The 15628-nt window shown below is 48.8% G+C and overlaps 6 protein-coding genes across 6 annotated transcripts; 2 read left to right on the forward strand and 4 right to left on the reverse strand.

The window, feature by feature from the left end:
• Positions 1-1258: 1258 nt before the first annotated feature.
• BKA67DRAFT_328489 (uncharacterized protein) lies at positions 1259-2558 on the reverse strand. Its single transcript, XM_046096222.1, has 4 exons — positions 1979-2558; positions 1689-1789; positions 1430-1633; positions 1259-1364 (listed from the first exon to the last, which is right to left on the reverse strand). Exons 1-3 carry the CDS (start codon positions 2421-2423, stop codon positions 1457-1459), a joined length of 723 nt encoding a protein of 240 aa, XP_045957949.1. The 5' UTR covers positions 2424-2558; the 3' UTR covers positions 1259-1364; positions 1430-1456.
• Positions 2559-5306: 2748 nt separating this feature from the next.
• Positions 5307-6058, forward strand: BKA67DRAFT_328506 (uncharacterized protein). The gene has a single exon (XM_046096223.1). The coding sequence runs from the start codon at positions 5538-5540 to the stop codon at positions 5958-5960; it is 423 nt and encodes a 140-aa protein (XP_045957950.1). The 5' UTR covers positions 5307-5537; the 3' UTR covers positions 5961-6058.
• A 98-nt stretch (positions 6059-6156) lies between these two features.
• Positions 6157-6609, reverse strand: BKA67DRAFT_660230 (uncharacterized protein; the record flags this gene model as incomplete). The annotated part of the gene is made up of 1 exon (XM_046107584.1): positions 6157-6609. The coding sequence occupies one exon, from the start codon at positions 6607-6609 to the stop codon at positions 6157-6159; it is 453 nt and encodes a 150-aa protein (XP_045957951.1).
• A 713-nt stretch (positions 6610-7322) lies between these two features.
• BKA67DRAFT_679617 (uncharacterized protein) lies at positions 7323-8665 on the reverse strand (the record flags this gene model as incomplete). The annotated part of the gene is made up of 3 exons (XM_046108878.1): positions 8255-8665; positions 8095-8214; positions 7323-8049 (listed from the first exon to the last, which is right to left on the reverse strand). Coding segments are annotated over exons 1-3 (990 nt in total), but the record flags the coding sequence as incomplete, so codon positions are not given.
• Positions 8666-10486: 1821 nt separating this feature from the next.
• BKA67DRAFT_537296 (ankyrin repeat-containing domain protein) lies at positions 10487-11002 on the forward strand (the record flags this gene model as incomplete). The annotated part of the gene is made up of 1 exon (XM_046100294.1): positions 10487-11002. The coding sequence occupies one exon, from the start codon at positions 10487-10489 to the stop codon at positions 11000-11002; it is 516 nt and encodes a 171-aa protein (XP_045957953.1).
• A 2967-nt stretch (positions 11003-13969) lies between these two features.
• BKA67DRAFT_679622 (uncharacterized protein) lies at positions 13970-15373 on the reverse strand (the record flags this gene model as incomplete). The annotated part of the gene is made up of 1 exon (XM_046108879.1): positions 13970-15373. Exon 1 carries the CDS (start codon positions 15338-15340, stop codon positions 13970-13972), a length of 1371 nt encoding a protein of 456 aa, XP_045957954.1. The 5' UTR covers positions 15341-15373.
• Between the last annotated feature and the right edge of the window lie 255 nt (positions 15374-15628).

Consider the following 15628-nt stretch of genomic DNA (forward strand, 5'->3'; position numbering starts at 1 on the left):
ATCTCGAATTGTATTACCTGGTCCGGATAGCTCAAAATCCTGACCCTTGTGATGACCAAATCCTTGCCCATTACGTGGAGATCATTTTGTCACGCCTAGCAGCTGTGGGTACACTATTGACATTCTTGATGAACCACTTCCACACCCCATCCCATTGCGGACACAGTGGCCGCAAAAGAATTCATCGATAGTTTGGTGGCATGATGGCAGAACTACGCCAATGAACCCGGATGATGCCAACGCTTTAGAATGGACCACACGTAGTGTATGAATAGTGGAACGAAACACAAGTATAGGGGTACAGGATGGGAGTATCCAATTCATCATGATGAGAATCTGTGAAAATCTGTGATATATATTGAATCAAGGAATTTCAGCTGGATAAGAGAATCGTGTAACGTCTAGTGCAGCTAAATCATCAGAACAGCTATCGTTACCCATGAAAACGTCATTCTCCGTGGGCAAGAAGCTGCTCGTATGAGTGCTGACGTGCGACGGCGTGATAAGCTGAAAAGATAAAAAGGCAGACGCTATATCGTTGTTTTGATCATTACTAATTTGCGCGGGCCTAATTTCTCCCTTGGCGACGACAACGGAAAGAGAGAGCGCAAGATGGAAAATGTTTCTCTACGAAAGACTCCAAGGACACCCTTCCATGAACCCATTAGGATACTAGCACAACCAAGAAGAGCGCACCTAAGTTGTTGCTTACAGTACAGTACCAGCATACTGTACTCATTTGACCACTGGATGCTTTACTGTACTGCACTGTTCGTCCAAAGGACCAAAAAGTGATACATGTACAGTACTGTACAGTCCAGCACCCTCAAGGTCATGGCCAAATATGTACCACCCAGCGAACATGAAATCGAACAACAGTTGGTGGGTGGCGGAGAACGGTTTGGTACGAGCAACTGTTTTGTGTTCTCCCAAAAGTGGGCTGCTGTTGATGTTCAAGCCGTCTGCGATCCATTTACGTACCGATCGGACTATGTGGTAGAGCTCCATATGACTGTACGTGTCCAAAACAGGCAGTACACTGATTTCTGGTCATCTTCTTTCCTAATTGAACCAGCAAGTCCAGATGCGCCTCTAGCAAAACGCGAAAGATCCATAGGTCGATGACATTAATCACATGACCCAGACTCATCTATATAAGCCTGTCCTCCCCCAGATTGTCTTGAACTTTTTCTTTCCTTCCTTCTTCACACTCGTGTCCATCTGGCAGTTAACCATGCCCTACCAGATGTAAAACTCTCTTCGCTGTGGCAGGTCAGCGTTACCACCGCTTCCCCTGGACATAATCGCTGGGATGAGGTCGGCGAAGACGGATTCTGCAACTGTACGTGGTGCTGGCTACGAACCTGTTCGTCTTGACTGAGATCTTCGGTCGAGATTGAGCAAAGCCAATGCAGAGACGCGACTGTACCTAGTTATCTGTCGGAAAGACCATTATCTAGTTGCATGAACAAATCCATAACGTCACATAACCTGCAAATAAACCAAATATACAGTGATAAAATGATAAACAATAGTTCTCTTGCGTGAATGACCTACTAGGAATGTAGTCTTTCTGCTGCTTAGGCTGAGCTATCGTTGACACGCTTGCGTTCGCGCTAAGAAAACGAACTTGCTGCTCCGAATCAGCCAAGAAAGATCAAGAGTGGGAAAAGGGAGACCGGACTTGCGCAAAATCTCATGTCTATGCGTCTGAATGATGAGCAGTGGTTCCGTGAGTACAGCACGAGAAAAGTAGGCTCAGAAACAGGACTCATGCCATGCCGGGCTACTTTAAGTGAGGTGATCAGTCCTGCATCTGGGCAGAGGGTGCGGACACAACACGTTCACGATCGAGACAAAAGTGGACCCCAGAGCTTGATCATGGACTGGACTGGACACCAGCACCGGTCCCCAGCTGGCAGGTCCTGAAGTGAACAACCCGCCGCGATGAGGTCCATTGTGCTTAAAAAGGACGTACCCATTTCATGTCCCTCATCGGCAGCCTTCGCCCATGAAGCCATTTTCTGTCTTGTTTCTTTCTCGCTTTCTGTCGTGAGCGCATGTTGTAACGAATGAATGGCACCGACTTGCAGAAACGGCCTCAGTCTCAGCCACATGAAAGGACACACATACGTCATCCTGTAACGTAGCGCAATCTGGACAATCGAGTACACACAAATGGTTGCGAATGGATGAATACTGACCGTAGTCAATTCTGATGGCGTGGATGTCCTAGGATCAATTTGGGCTCTTGTTCGGACAAGGGTTCGGTTTGGTTCCCGCTCCAGATGTCGACCAGAACAGCAAGCGGCTCTTTCACTTCCTACGCTAGCAGGCTTTGAAGTGCACAACCCAAAGTGGTTTAAGCACCAACAACTAAAAACAGCCAGCCTCATTGAAGTGTGCTGGCACACGCACGTCATCCTGTAACGTAATGCTATTTGGACAATTGACAATCGAGGGTGCACAACTGGTTGTGAATGGATCAATAACCGTAGTAGTCGTGTTTGTCGCGTTTGAGGCCAGTCTTGTTCCTCGATAGTGTGGATCGAATGAGGATTCTTCTTTAAACACAAGAGGAGTGGAGACGCGACTCCAAGCACTGGCGCGACCGTTAGCGATCAACACTATGCCGGATTAGGTCGAACCGAATATAGCGCGACAAGCCCTACGCAGCTCAAAAATAGCATATATCAATCAGCTCAATCGAAGCTCAAAGACATGGAAATGTCCCTTTAAGATCCAACAATGCCCAAATAGCTGGTTGTGGAACAGCATTGATAAGTATGTATGTTCATGCCTGCTTCGAGCTTTGTTTGCGCATTTGTCTGCCATTTTTGAGCCGCGTGGGGTTTGTCGCGCTAATTCCGCCGCAATCAGGTATAGAGTTGACCACTATTTGGCCGCTTCAAAGTGGGCGGTCGTCGCATTAAGTGGACGGAGGTCGCGGTCAAGTGGATCCCGGGACATCAAGACATCGAAGGAAACGAAGCTGCTGATAAACTTGCCAAGGAAGGCGCAATGCTAGAAACGAAGGCAGATAGCCTGCCCACGGTCGCATGGTTACGGCGGGATCTGAAGGGAAAGGAAAAAAGACGATTTTGCCCGCTGGTGGGAGGCGCAAGACGAAGCCAGATACAGATATGTGCATTCATATCCGGCGGTGTCAAAGAAGCTCGTCTCATTCATAAGGGCTACTCTGCACAGGCTCCTGGCGGCAAGATCTGGCCACGGCGACGTTGCAGCATATCATGAACGATTCGGGCATACGGCCTCCAATAACCACTGCAGTTGCGGAGAGAGAAAGACACCAGAGCATATTTTCTTCTGTAGGAAATTGCAAAGACACCGACTGCTCCCGAGGCACACGCCAAGGGCGGCTTATACACAATACTTGGGGGAGAAGAGCGCGCAGTGGGCGAGTTTTGTAGAGAGGAGTAACTTTTTCACAAGGACATGCCCGAGATGAAGGGCCATTTGAATTGACGGACTGAGTGAGTGTTCTCACTCAGGTCCCGCAGTAGCGTGGACTGGCACGTGCGCAGGCTGGAATGTATGTAGATACTGATACCTCCAAAATCCTGCGATGTATGGCCCTGGGAGGCGTGGTTTGCCCTAATAAGGGACGGTCCCCACGTTAAATACAATAAATCAATCAATCAATCAATCGACTTGAGGGTGACGGCCAAGCTAGAATTCGCAAGGGGGGAGTCGAAGCTCAATACGGCATTATGTGGCAAGTAGCCATCGCCTATAAGTTTTTACTTGCCACTCTGCAGGAAGCGAAGATTGAGGCCAGAGATCGTCCAGAACCTACTTACTATGCTTCCTGTATCAACTCGGCCTGGACTAAATTGAACGAGTATTATTCAAAACTAGACGAGACGCCGATATATTACGCTACCACTGTCCTTCACCCGGGAATACAATGGACTTTTCTGACAAAGGCCTACGGCGAAAAAGAGGGATGGATCTCCAAAGCTCGTCAGCTTGTGCAGACCCTCTGGGAAGAGGATTACTGTAACCTCCCTATACATGGAAGATCTCTGAAAGCAATCTTCCGGTAGCGGTCAGGGCTCGAAAGTCTAATCCGTTTGATTCTTTCCAAGATGAGCTTCTATCGCGAAATCCTTATGGAGTAGAGCCCATCGCAGATGAATTTGTGCGGTGGCTAAGAACAAAGCAAGATATCTATACGAAACACGACAACCCGTTTCAGTACTGGTCTGCAAAGCGTTTTGAGTTTCCACGCGTAGCAAGGATGGCTATTGATGTCTTGTCTATTCCAGCAATGCCAGCCGAATGTGAGCGCACATTTTCCTCTGCAGGTCGTATAGTGTCATCGAAGCGAACGCGGCTCGACGCGAGTACAATTTCGGTTGCCCAGACAGTCAGGTCATGGCTGAGAGCAGGCTTTCTGGAGGGCTATGATGGATTATTAAAGCAGGTAGAAAACGGAGCCGGGATCGTAAACCAAGAGATCATGCCAAGCCTTGGTGAGTAGACGGCAATCTACCTAATCTATCTACATTCATAGGCTACATCTATCTATCTACTAGACCATTCATGACTAAGCATCTATATCTATCTGCTAGAAGTGTGGGTAGATAGATGTAGATAGATTCCCCACCCTGACTGATCCTTCGGTCTTCGCCATCATATTGTGGGAGGGTTTCCAGAAGAGCTTGAAAATGCGCATTAAGCGATTTCGATAACGGTTTTCGATTTGATTATGCCATGTTCGGTTCGTGCGCTCTTGTTCTGTTGCCGGTGAATCCAAACGTTTCTTCTTGGGTGCCCGTGAAGCAGACCGCAGCTTCAATCTTGCCGTTGATATTGTAAAAGAAGCTTGTGGTGGTAAATCGGGTATCTTCTCCTCGTTCGGCCTGCGGAAGAAGATTCCTAATGCTCCTTCAGGAGAGGTTGAGGACAAGAAAGACGGCACTGTTGGGAGGCATCTTACTGAGCGGCTTGTAATAGCACTTGAGAAGCTCGCGGATGGAAAGACTACATCGAGCACCGCCTCTACATCTGGCTTGATGAAGGACGATGCGGAGGTGAGCGAGGAGGATGAGCCTGTTCAACCGTACACGCTCAATACGCCTGAACCCAAACTAATGGAACGTATCTAACCCCCAAGCAGTTGGAGCGAGAAAGAGGGCAAATACAAAGTTGCCAATGCTGTTGATCCTCAGTTAGGCAAGCTGGACGAATACGCCTTTGTTGTTCGGAACAGGATTGGTCAGTTCCGCTTATCTTTGGTCGTGGACACTACCTAACTCAACTACAGATAGGAATACTCAAAAGACAACTTCTTTCATCGATATCAAATTTGTATACCTGCGCGACCTGCTTAGGGAGGTCTTCCGAGATATACGTGGTGTCTCATTGGATAATAGTGCTCCTTCTGTACGAGTTCCGCAGCACCGCACTATTCCATCGCTAGTCATCTCTAGATTGAGCAAAACCATGTGTTTCATATCCGAGAGGACTTGAATGTGCGCTCGAAGCGGAATGCGGACGACCACAGGGACGAAATGGTCGGCAAGCATCTGGGTCTGTTTATGGATTATGTCAATACTCTGTTCCAGCCTACAGTCGAGCAACTGTCTGCCCTGATCGCAAGGGGCGAAATCACGTACGACCTACTATGGGCCCTCTTTGAGCCAAATATGGAGATATTCACTACATGTCTTGGAACCGATGCGTCAAGGTGTGTCCTTTTCAATCATTGCGAAGAGAGGACAGATATGAACGGCGCAAAGTTTATCTATCTCGACACGCGCTATCTGAATTCCAAAGGCAAAATCTTAGGCGAAGTGACCACTGGCATTAAGATCCCTTATTTCCAGGGAACCAGACTATTGAACACCTCCGTGCATATCCTCTCAAGTATCATCCCGAGCACGATGTGGTGCGACGAGACCTCATTCAACGCGGTCGCACTTTCGTTTCGTTGATGGGAATTCACCACAGACAGCACGAAGGCAAAGCGTTCTTCGTTGACGACGAAGGTGAGATAATCGCTCGGCATGTCCAAGGCAGGATCATGGTGGATGCCATCTGCTTCCAGGAACGCATGCCCAACTATCCCTGCCCACGAGTGCAAACGAAGCCATGATGTCGTTCATGTCGAGGACGTCGCCAAACTCTGTGCTATCTTGTTCCAGCATGGGCGATGAGTGGTGCATTCCTTCTTTTCTGTACGTCTTCGGTGTTCGTAGATGACAGAGACTGACAATATGTGTGGCCTTGTACATGTTCCGATGATTCTGACTGCATGTCAGATGAATATGCTTCGATGTCGAAAATGTCCTCTGGAGTCTGATCATCCCTCCATGGCAAATAGGGGCTCGCATCCCCTTCTATCTCAACCATGCTGTCGCTGCCTTCGAGACATGTTGTCTGGTCGACCACTGTCATACTATCTTCCTCGGTTCGGCTGAAGTCAATCCAATTGACAGAATGAAGCAACCCCTTATCCATTTTATTGCTGTTGTCGTTGTTGCTGGTGTTGTTTGAAGGAAAGATGGGATGGATGGCAAGACTGAGAGTCACGTAAGGTCGGAAGAGTAAGGTGAAGAAGAAGACAAAGAACGAAGCCAGCATGGAGAGGTCGGTGGCGTCCAATTTATATTCAAATGGCCTTCCTCATTTCCAACCTCGCTGAGAGTTGAGCTCATTGCACTGTCATGTTGCCCACCGGGCTGCTCATCCTTCCTCCTTGGGATATCCGGCTCTTTGGCAAAGAGGTCATCTCCATCCAAGAGAGCTCTCAGATGCGATTGGTCCTGAAATGAATCTATCTCGACGGGACGAGGCGTCGTTGCGGTGATTCCTGTGGTTATGGCCTGTCCTAGTGTATTCGTCTCCACAATTGGTACTGTTCACATCATTGCCTAGAAGACCGCGCCTGCTTGTCCCTGAGCTGTGTGGTGATGGCGCATTGTATTCGGGTGAGAACCAGGAATCAGGTGTAAACATTTTCGTCTTCTACTTCAATCCTTTCCGCTGCAGCCGCTGTGCGACCAGCAACATCAATGCACCAAAGCACCCGTGACGGTGATAGCACCGACAATGATGCCAGCAATTCGTCCTTTTCCTCTGTCTGTCTAGGGGTGGCTGTCCATTGCTGGACTGGAACTGACCAAGGATTGGGAATGACTGCCGTTCACCTGACTGTCGGGGTTCGGCCTATTTTGGTGCATTTAATTTAGCTTTGACTTCAGGGGAGTAACGGCCAAAAATGGCAGGTGAAGCTATGTTCATGATGCGAGCCCTTCCTTCTACGGATTGGTTCATGTGACTGATGAATTGATGCTGTATCCCGAGTAGGTCACTTGGCCACCAAAGCCGAGCATGACCTCGGATTGGGGCAATTCAAGATTTGAAACCTGATCGTGCAAAACTCGTATTCGACTAGGATATAGCTGAGCAGAAAATCGACCATGTTCATGTCCCATCTGCTGCATGAATTGCGGTGAAACGCCATCCACTGATGCAGGCCTGACAATATCGCCTGACGGTAATAACGTCGGATTGTAGGTCGATTGTACTGGGAACATTGTTGAGGCATCCGGATCGGTGAAAATTGTATTCGTGTCAAAGCTATTGTATGAGGTGAAGTTTTGTAATGATAATGTTTGCATATTTTGACCACTCATCATGATTTTCCGGTAGTCCTGTTCAGAGTCTGATTGGCCGAGTTCAGGTGAGCTTGCTCGTTCTATCAGGTTACACGTTGCGTCTGTCTCCGAGATGACCGTTGTCATGTGTGACTCCAGTTGGTGAACTTCAGGCTCTGCAGCCAATTCGGATGAATCGCCCTCTTGTTCAGGTAAGACCGTGAGAGAAAGCAGGTCCGCGGCCGCATCCGCATCGGGTCGAATGCACCCAAGAAGTGCAGCAATGTTGTGAATGATAGGTTGGCCTCGATCATTGAGCTCGGGCTCGTCAAGTTCCCATTGTTGGCCATTCCGCACCATATCGTAGAGCTTATGAACGGTAGCAATCAGCGTAAGTTGATTATGTTCTAGCATTTCAGCGTAACTGCTTTGTGTTAGACCAAAATACGTTAGGTCGGCGGCAACTCACCCTCTTGGTAATTGTTTACACTCGGTCTTCTTCCGTGTACCTGCTGTACATACAAGACCATCGTCCTTACATCTCCTGCAAGGGAATTTCCCGTCACACTTTATCTTCCTCTGCCTGCACCTCCCACAAGCTTTCTGAACTCGCTTATGTCTATCCATACTGTGGTGATAGGGATCCGTGGTTATGCACTGGCGAATGCGATGTTTGGCTTGCTTGTTTCGAGCTTCGATATACTAATTTGGCTGATTTCGTTCTTAGCTGTACTTTCCTCGCGCTAGTAGTTACTTTGGTGCTGTCCTCCATGGGAAGAGTTTCCTACTCTTTCCCATTATGATAATACGTGGTCCACAGCGGATATGACAGAAGTTAAAAGCCAAATAATGGAGAATAGGTGTGACTGAGAGAAGAATGGCTGGAACAGCAAAATGTTTGGTGGGTTTGACCGAGGCCGAGGGCGGCAGGAGCTCGGTCCAACATCAAACTGTGCGTTTCCACAACCCCTCTTTTTCTTGCTAAGTCGCGCTCAGTTGCAGAAGAGCTTCGCACCTGTCATTTCAGTGGTGAGCGTGGTAATCGGCAGGTATTTATTCTTTGGGGTATACCGTACCTTTTTGATCTTAGGGCGTGAACAAAACATGACGAAATATCAGCCCTACAGGTCGGCCCATGCAGAGAAGATCAATCAATCAATCGATCTAGATCAGGTAGATGCGCAAAGTTGCTGGAGGGTAATTACTGTACAAATGAAAACTCACGAGAATGATTCGTTAGTGGTGTTACGGCTACATGGCAGCTATGCGAGCTTCTCGCCAAATACGCCGAACCTTGGTGACTTCGATTCTCTGTATCGTACTTCATCTTGCGCTTCCCACCAGCGGGCAAATTCATCTTTTCTCTTTCCCTGCAGTTGTCGCCGTACCCATTCGACCGTGGGCGGGCTGTCCGCCTTTGTTTCAAGCATGCGCCTTCCTTCGCAAGTTGCTCGGCCGCTTCATCTCCTTCGATGTCCTGATGTCCCGGGATCCACTTGACCGTAACCCCGGGACTGTGCGCCGACGCAAGCTCCTGGAAACACAGAAAGATGGCTTGCGACGATTCTAGCGGTGTTAGTGGGCAGCCCGTCCACCACCGATGTGTTGTCCAGGCAGATGTACAATTTCTTGTCCGGTGCGATCACTCTTGCGGCCGCGAGCCCTTGTAGGGCACCATATGCTTCGGCGTCGACGACCTCCGCCCGGAGTAGCCTGCCTTTGTTCCGGCACAACTCTCGATTGGTCCCGCCTTTCCTGATGGTGTTTCCCCAGCCAGGCGGGTAAGCCCTTGTTCTTGAAGCCGTCCGAGTAGGTTCGGACCAGTTTAGGCCCGCATCCCCTCATCGAGATCTCAACTGAATGCGATTCTCAATGGTCACAAGTAGCAGGCGAATTTAATTTTTCTGACCATCAAAATCTACAACTTGAACTTGCGCCGAACTAGTCGTAGGATAATACTTGCCTAAGGAACTATCAAACTCCTGCTTTTGCGACCCAAAGCTTTATTCGACAGATATATAGTTGAACAGACAGTGCCGTATGATGCCCACATAAGAAGTTGCATGTGCTTAACATTGATGCAATGCACTAGGCACTCTTGCCAGACCTTGGAAGGGCGAGCACTTTGACTTGGGAGGTTTATTTATCAGAAGTTCTACATAACCGATCTCTTGCTCGCCATGACCGATTCTGTTACAAGGGTTCGTGTACTGGTAACCCGCCCACGCTGCACCGGTCCGGATTTGACACTGGTAGCTAGCAAGCCCACGCGGCTCCATGAGCGTAACTATCAAAGGTCACTAGTTGAATCGAATTCTCAACTTCCATTCGTAACTCCTGGAACGTTGGCCCGTCGAGAAAGTGCGACGCCAGCGGCGCAGGATTTGGACAATCCAATGAATTTAATTCATTAGGCATGGTTTCTCTATTTGCTAGGTCGTATGTCGTCAAGGTCGATACTCTCGGGCTCAGAAGACTGTTGTCTTTCGAATCTTGCGGTTTTGTATTTAGAATCAAATTCGCAGTTGCACAGCGCCGAGATTTTTAGTTGTCGGGGTTCGTGCATGGCACTAGCGGATAATCTCATATTATGCGCCACCCTACGCTCATCCTGACGTCCCTATCTCTAACCTCTTAGAATTTTGTTCACGCCATGATTTCTCCCTTTAACAGGCATTTCTCATCTACCTGATGCTCTTATATGTACAGCAAGTCTTCAAAGGTCATTACCGCAGAGGTCTTGGGATACTCGCCTCAGGTGCAGTCCAGTCGCATGCATAGTAGCCAGCCTCTAAATAGAGACCTGGCTCGTTGTTCCACTGGACCTTGGGCTCACCGCTCTTATGCCTAACATAGCCATTATGGAACACGGCACCGATGTTTCGGCCGTTGGAAAAAACGGACAGGCACTATTGCACCAGACGTCATGGGAAGGGGAGGTTGAGATGGCCAAGCTGCTCATTGAAGGCGGTGCCGATGTTTCGGCGGCTGACAAAGAGGGGCAGACACCATTGCACCGGGCTTCAGAAGGAGGGAATGTTCAAATGGCTAAAATGCTCATTAATCGCGGTGCCGATGTTTCGGCGGCTGACAAAGAGGGGCAGACACCATTGCACCGGGCTTCAGAAGGAGGGAATGTTCAAATGGCTAAAATGCTCATTAATCGCGGTGCCGATGTTTCGGCGGCTGACAAAGACGGGCAGACACCATTGCACCGGGCTTCAGAACGAGGGAAGGTTCAGGTGGCTAAACTGCTCATTGATTGCGGTGCCGATGTTTCGGCCACTGACAAAGACGGATGGACACCAGTCCAGCAGGCTTCGAAGAAAGTACGGACGCGGCTAAGCGAAGTGCTAATAAGTCGTGGTACGGATTGAACGACTTCACTGATAGGGGTCGAGCCATGAGTAACCACTCGCGCATGCCCCTTCTGCAAGTGTGAGAACTACAGCCGTGGTTCAAACTAGCATATCTTGAGAGCACATTCCCTGCTAGTCGGGCGATGTTTACGACCGGTGGTCTTTTCGACGTGACGATTGTTATGCTTGTTCTAGTGTGATGAATTTTGGTGATAGAGCGATGGTCGTCGTCAGGCCTCGCAATCAATCTATCCCATCCACCCACCTACCAAATGGAATGAATTGACGTGAATATACGCAATTTGCCTTAGAGATTGATCCAGTTTGTGCTCAGATTAATTGATTTATAGTAGATTGATCCAAAATTGAAACGGAACTACCTTCCTAATTAGGATAATACGATGGGATCAGTATTGGTGGTAGGTAGTTGCTGACTGGTCGTTTATCTTGACCCCTAAACTGCCACTATATAACTCCTTCCGGCTTTGCGGGCCATTTGCATAGATTTAATAGGTGACTGATCGGGCAGCATCGCGATCAGTCATTTTAGCCAATTCCTCCGATTTTTGGTGTTCTGACCAAGAGTTCAGAATTGGATCAAGATCTTGCACAGCGCCAGCGCTGTGCCACGATCGAAGGACTTGGCAGATTAGATCCCTACCCTTGCGGCGCTAAGAATATGGGGTGAACAGGCAGACGGGACAGACGATTCGATATTCCAAAATATTCCAACCCATTTTTGAACTCCCATTTAGGGCTTTTAACTGCCAGGGCTGTTTCTGTACAGTTTCTGTCCTATTTTACTTTTCATATTCGAGCGGAACAATGTTGCTTGAGAGGTTGTCTGAGACGAGGAGTGGACGGACTAATCCTGAACTCAGTCCATTATCTTGGCCAGTAAAAACGTCATCTCAGAATTGTACGGTAGCCCGTGTAAAGATACCCTCCTACACAAGTTTGATCTCTGCAGCAATGGAGCAGGGATCCGTTGGAGGTCTCTCAAATCAAATTTACGCTAATGCCTCTAGGCCCAAAATTGCGGTGGCTGACGTCCGGCGACGACTTGAAGGGCCTGGAGAATTCCGGCGAGAGGCTTTCGTAGCTTCGTGATCGGTGCGATAACTTGTTACAAGTACATGGCCTCTGCACGCAATGTGGCACAGGGCCGAAAAGACAGCCAGACTGGACCTGCGAACCGCATAAGTGGCTGAAGCTGGTCGACGTTGGCGGGTCAAGAAATCTCCGTCGCTGCTGATATCATGCACGTGGACACATAAAAATAGACAATAATTACCCGGACATCATCCTGAGCGAAACTAACAGCTTGTGAATGAGTGGCTTATTGAGGGTAAGATAGAGCCGAACAAGGCAATCGGTACGCGACTGCACCATTGGATCGCCTGGGGCAGAAAAGCCATTTGAAGTCTTTATTCAAATTTGTGTAAGGTGTCTCAATTTGCGTGAGAGGACGAATGAATACCCAGCCGTAAGGGCGTTACAGTCTTGTCGGGCAAATGGCTAGGGGCGAGAGATGTAGTCCTTCGTTGCCAGGAATCTATGTTACAGTAGCGGGTGATTGGCGGCGATCTACTGCAGTGGAAAGCGTGACCCGCTCGTGGTGAGCTCGACGTTTGTCGCCTCCAGGTGTATCCTTTGGCAGGAAGAATGCTCGTGGTCAAAGTGAATATGCTTAGCTCAAAGGCGGATTTGAATTGCATTAGGTTCCTTCGTCCGAAAGATGGTAGTGTGGACGTGACTACGGTAGGTAACGAAAACGGCTTCCGCTTTGTCTGGCAAAATTTGTTAACAAAACATCCATTTTCGGCTTTACACAGTGTCAGGAATGAGGGTACTTCTAGATACCTGGCAGTACTTCACCAGAGCCACTCGTTCTGTCCGTGTTGCGCCTTTAGTCCTGCAAATGAGCACAAGGCGACGAACGAAATCCACAAATGACTTTCCTGCCCAAGTAAAACGCTGAAATGCATTATAGACCGACCATTCGTGACCTCACGTCGTGCAGTAGCGTTGTAGGCTGGGGGATTTAGACGCGTCTGCCACGTGCTAGGCCTGTCCGTAGGGCTTAGTGCTTCGTTTCCGCCTAAAGCCCCTCTAGAGCTCGGGGGACCTGAGCGCTAAACCCCGCCTAGATAGCCCTCGCTTAGCGCTGATGAAAGGCTGGATCAACATGCAGACAGCATTCTAGAATCTTCCGCATTGATGCTCTTGCACAATCACGACATCGTTGCTACTCCCCAATTCCAACGTTGCTTCGTACATCACCAAAGAACGAAATCTTCTCCGTCTCATTCCAAGTAAACGTGCCCTCCCACCAATGAACACCCTGACATCTACGTCGATCTCAACGACCGATACCTTAGCCTGTCGAACCCGACATGAATGCAGTATCCGTAAGTGATCGAAAGACTCTGCAGTACGTACCTGCGATTGCGTTCACGACAAATAACACCGGAAGACTTCAACGATCTCGATTGACATGAAGACTACATTCGTCCACTACATCTATCGAGAAGGTCTAGCATATACTGAGGCAGGATCGCTGTTGAGGCATACAGGCACAGCTTGATTGTAGGGTTAAATATCTTCGCCGTTCACGTGGGCCTTGTATGATTTGTTGCTATAACTACAGTACGTGATACAAATGTGAGGTTACCATAAGATATTGAATGCAAGACTGTTCATGCTGCCCATCATTCAAGGATGAACTGCTTCCAGTTCCTGCTTTCGAGTCTCCATCATTTCCACAAATACCTTCCGATCAGTTTTCCCTAATGTGGGATGCAACCGCATGTTGGCCTTGGGCGCTAGCTTGATCCCGACGGTATTCAGTCGATTTCATTCATATTAGTCGCGGCACTGGATTGATGGATGAACTTGGCACATTCCTCGACACCAGCACTTCAAAATTACAGACGGTGCTCAGACTCGGGAACAGGCGAACTACGTTTTATTTGCCTTTACGCACTATTGGGCATTATACGGCCAGCAACCACGGTTAAAAAGAGTATCTAGGATTCTTGATGCGCCGGAGTCCTCAGTGTCCTCGAAGTCGATGTTGCCCACTTCTGAGCAAGACGCTGTTCCTTCCAAAACGTAGTCTTCCCATTGTTCTTCTTCCCATCGATTTAATGTCGATAGCGAAGACAGATGATCTGGATGCTGTGCACCAATGATGCGTGATTGCATTGCAACACACTGTGCCATCAAAGCTAGTGCTTCCCTGTCTCGATCTAGTGCTTTCCACGTGCAGGCAAGATTGTTCATGCTGGTCAGCGTGTCTGAATGATCCGCTCCCAGTTTCTGCTTGCTCGTCTCCATCACTTCCACCTCCAGCTTCTTCGCTTCCTCCCACCGACCTTGATTCCAAAACGTCGACGCCAAGTTGGCCATGCTGGTCAGCGTGGAAGGATGATCCGCTCCCAGTTTCTGCTTGCGAGTCTCCATCACTTCCACCTCCAGCTTCTCCGCTTCCTCCCATCGACCTCTAAGTTTGTAAGCCAACCCTGCCATGGTAATGCTGTTCAAAGCATCCTGGTGCTCTCTTCCAAGAAGCCTGGTCCTGACTTTCATGGCAAGAACGTATACTTCCTCCGCCTCATACCCGCTACCTATTCTCTCATAAAACCAGGCGGTCAAGTAGAGAATCGATGCCCAATCTAGCAATGCTGCGTCATCCTTCAATTTGTGCCTCGAAGCCGCTCTCGCATGCGGCAGTAATGTTTTCCATGTTGCCCAATTTTCGTATTGTCCATTAGGCAGATTGGTGGAAAGATTGCTGATAAACTGATGCTTCCACCTTTCTTCCTGGCCGTCATTTGCAAGCCACTTTTGCATCGCTATTTGTACCAGCCGGTGCATCTCGAAGACGTCACTACTCCCCGTAACGGAAACGAACGAAAAGTTTCTTAACAAAATAAGGTCATCCTTGAATGTATCTCCATCGCTGGATGCGGAGTCGCCCGAATCCCAGTCGCCGTCATTGTCATCCTCGAGAACGCTCGAATTGCCATCGCTTCCAGTCAACTCAGCATGATTATCAACCCCACGCATTCGAAGTAGATATTCAGGTATGCCTTGCCGATCGAAGTAGCTCATGAGTGCTAGCAGGTCTGCTGACGATGGCCTGGTTTGGCGAATATAATTGAAAGATATGTGCCACGTGATGATAATCGAGTTCTTGGCGTCGCGATCTCGACGAAGCTGGCCGCCTTCGTAGTCCAGCAAAGTGACTCTCTTTCGATCACTTTTCTCAAACATCTCCAAGTACTGTCCCACTGAGCAGCGCGGCGCTCTGTGCGCAATGTAAGCAGTCGCCTGTACGATGGCCAACGGCATATATTCTAGCGCAACGACAAGCCGCGTGGCAGTTGTAATCGTTCCCAGGATCCGGTCAAGCAGGTCTGGCCAAGACGAGCTATGGCCGCATCCCAGAACCCCCTTGTAGCTGTCAGGGCGCGTTCTTCGTTTTTATTCTTGAGCGTATTTGTCCGGGTATGCTTGTTAGAACTCGGACAAATGGTAGAACGTTGAAAAGATGAAATACGCTAACACTAATGGCGAGTGTGACATAAACACAAAAGCTATCAAAGTCGGAGGGCTGATTGTTGTCGTAAACTCTATCAC

The sequence above is a fragment of the Truncatella angustata genome (genome assembly GCF_020726525.1).
Source record: "Truncatella angustata strain MPI-SDFR-AT-0073 chromosome Unknown BKA67scaffold_5, whole genome shotgun sequence".
In the NCBI taxonomy this organism is placed as follows: Eukaryota; Fungi; Ascomycota; class Sordariomycetes; order Amphisphaeriales; family Sporocadaceae; genus Truncatella; species Truncatella angustata.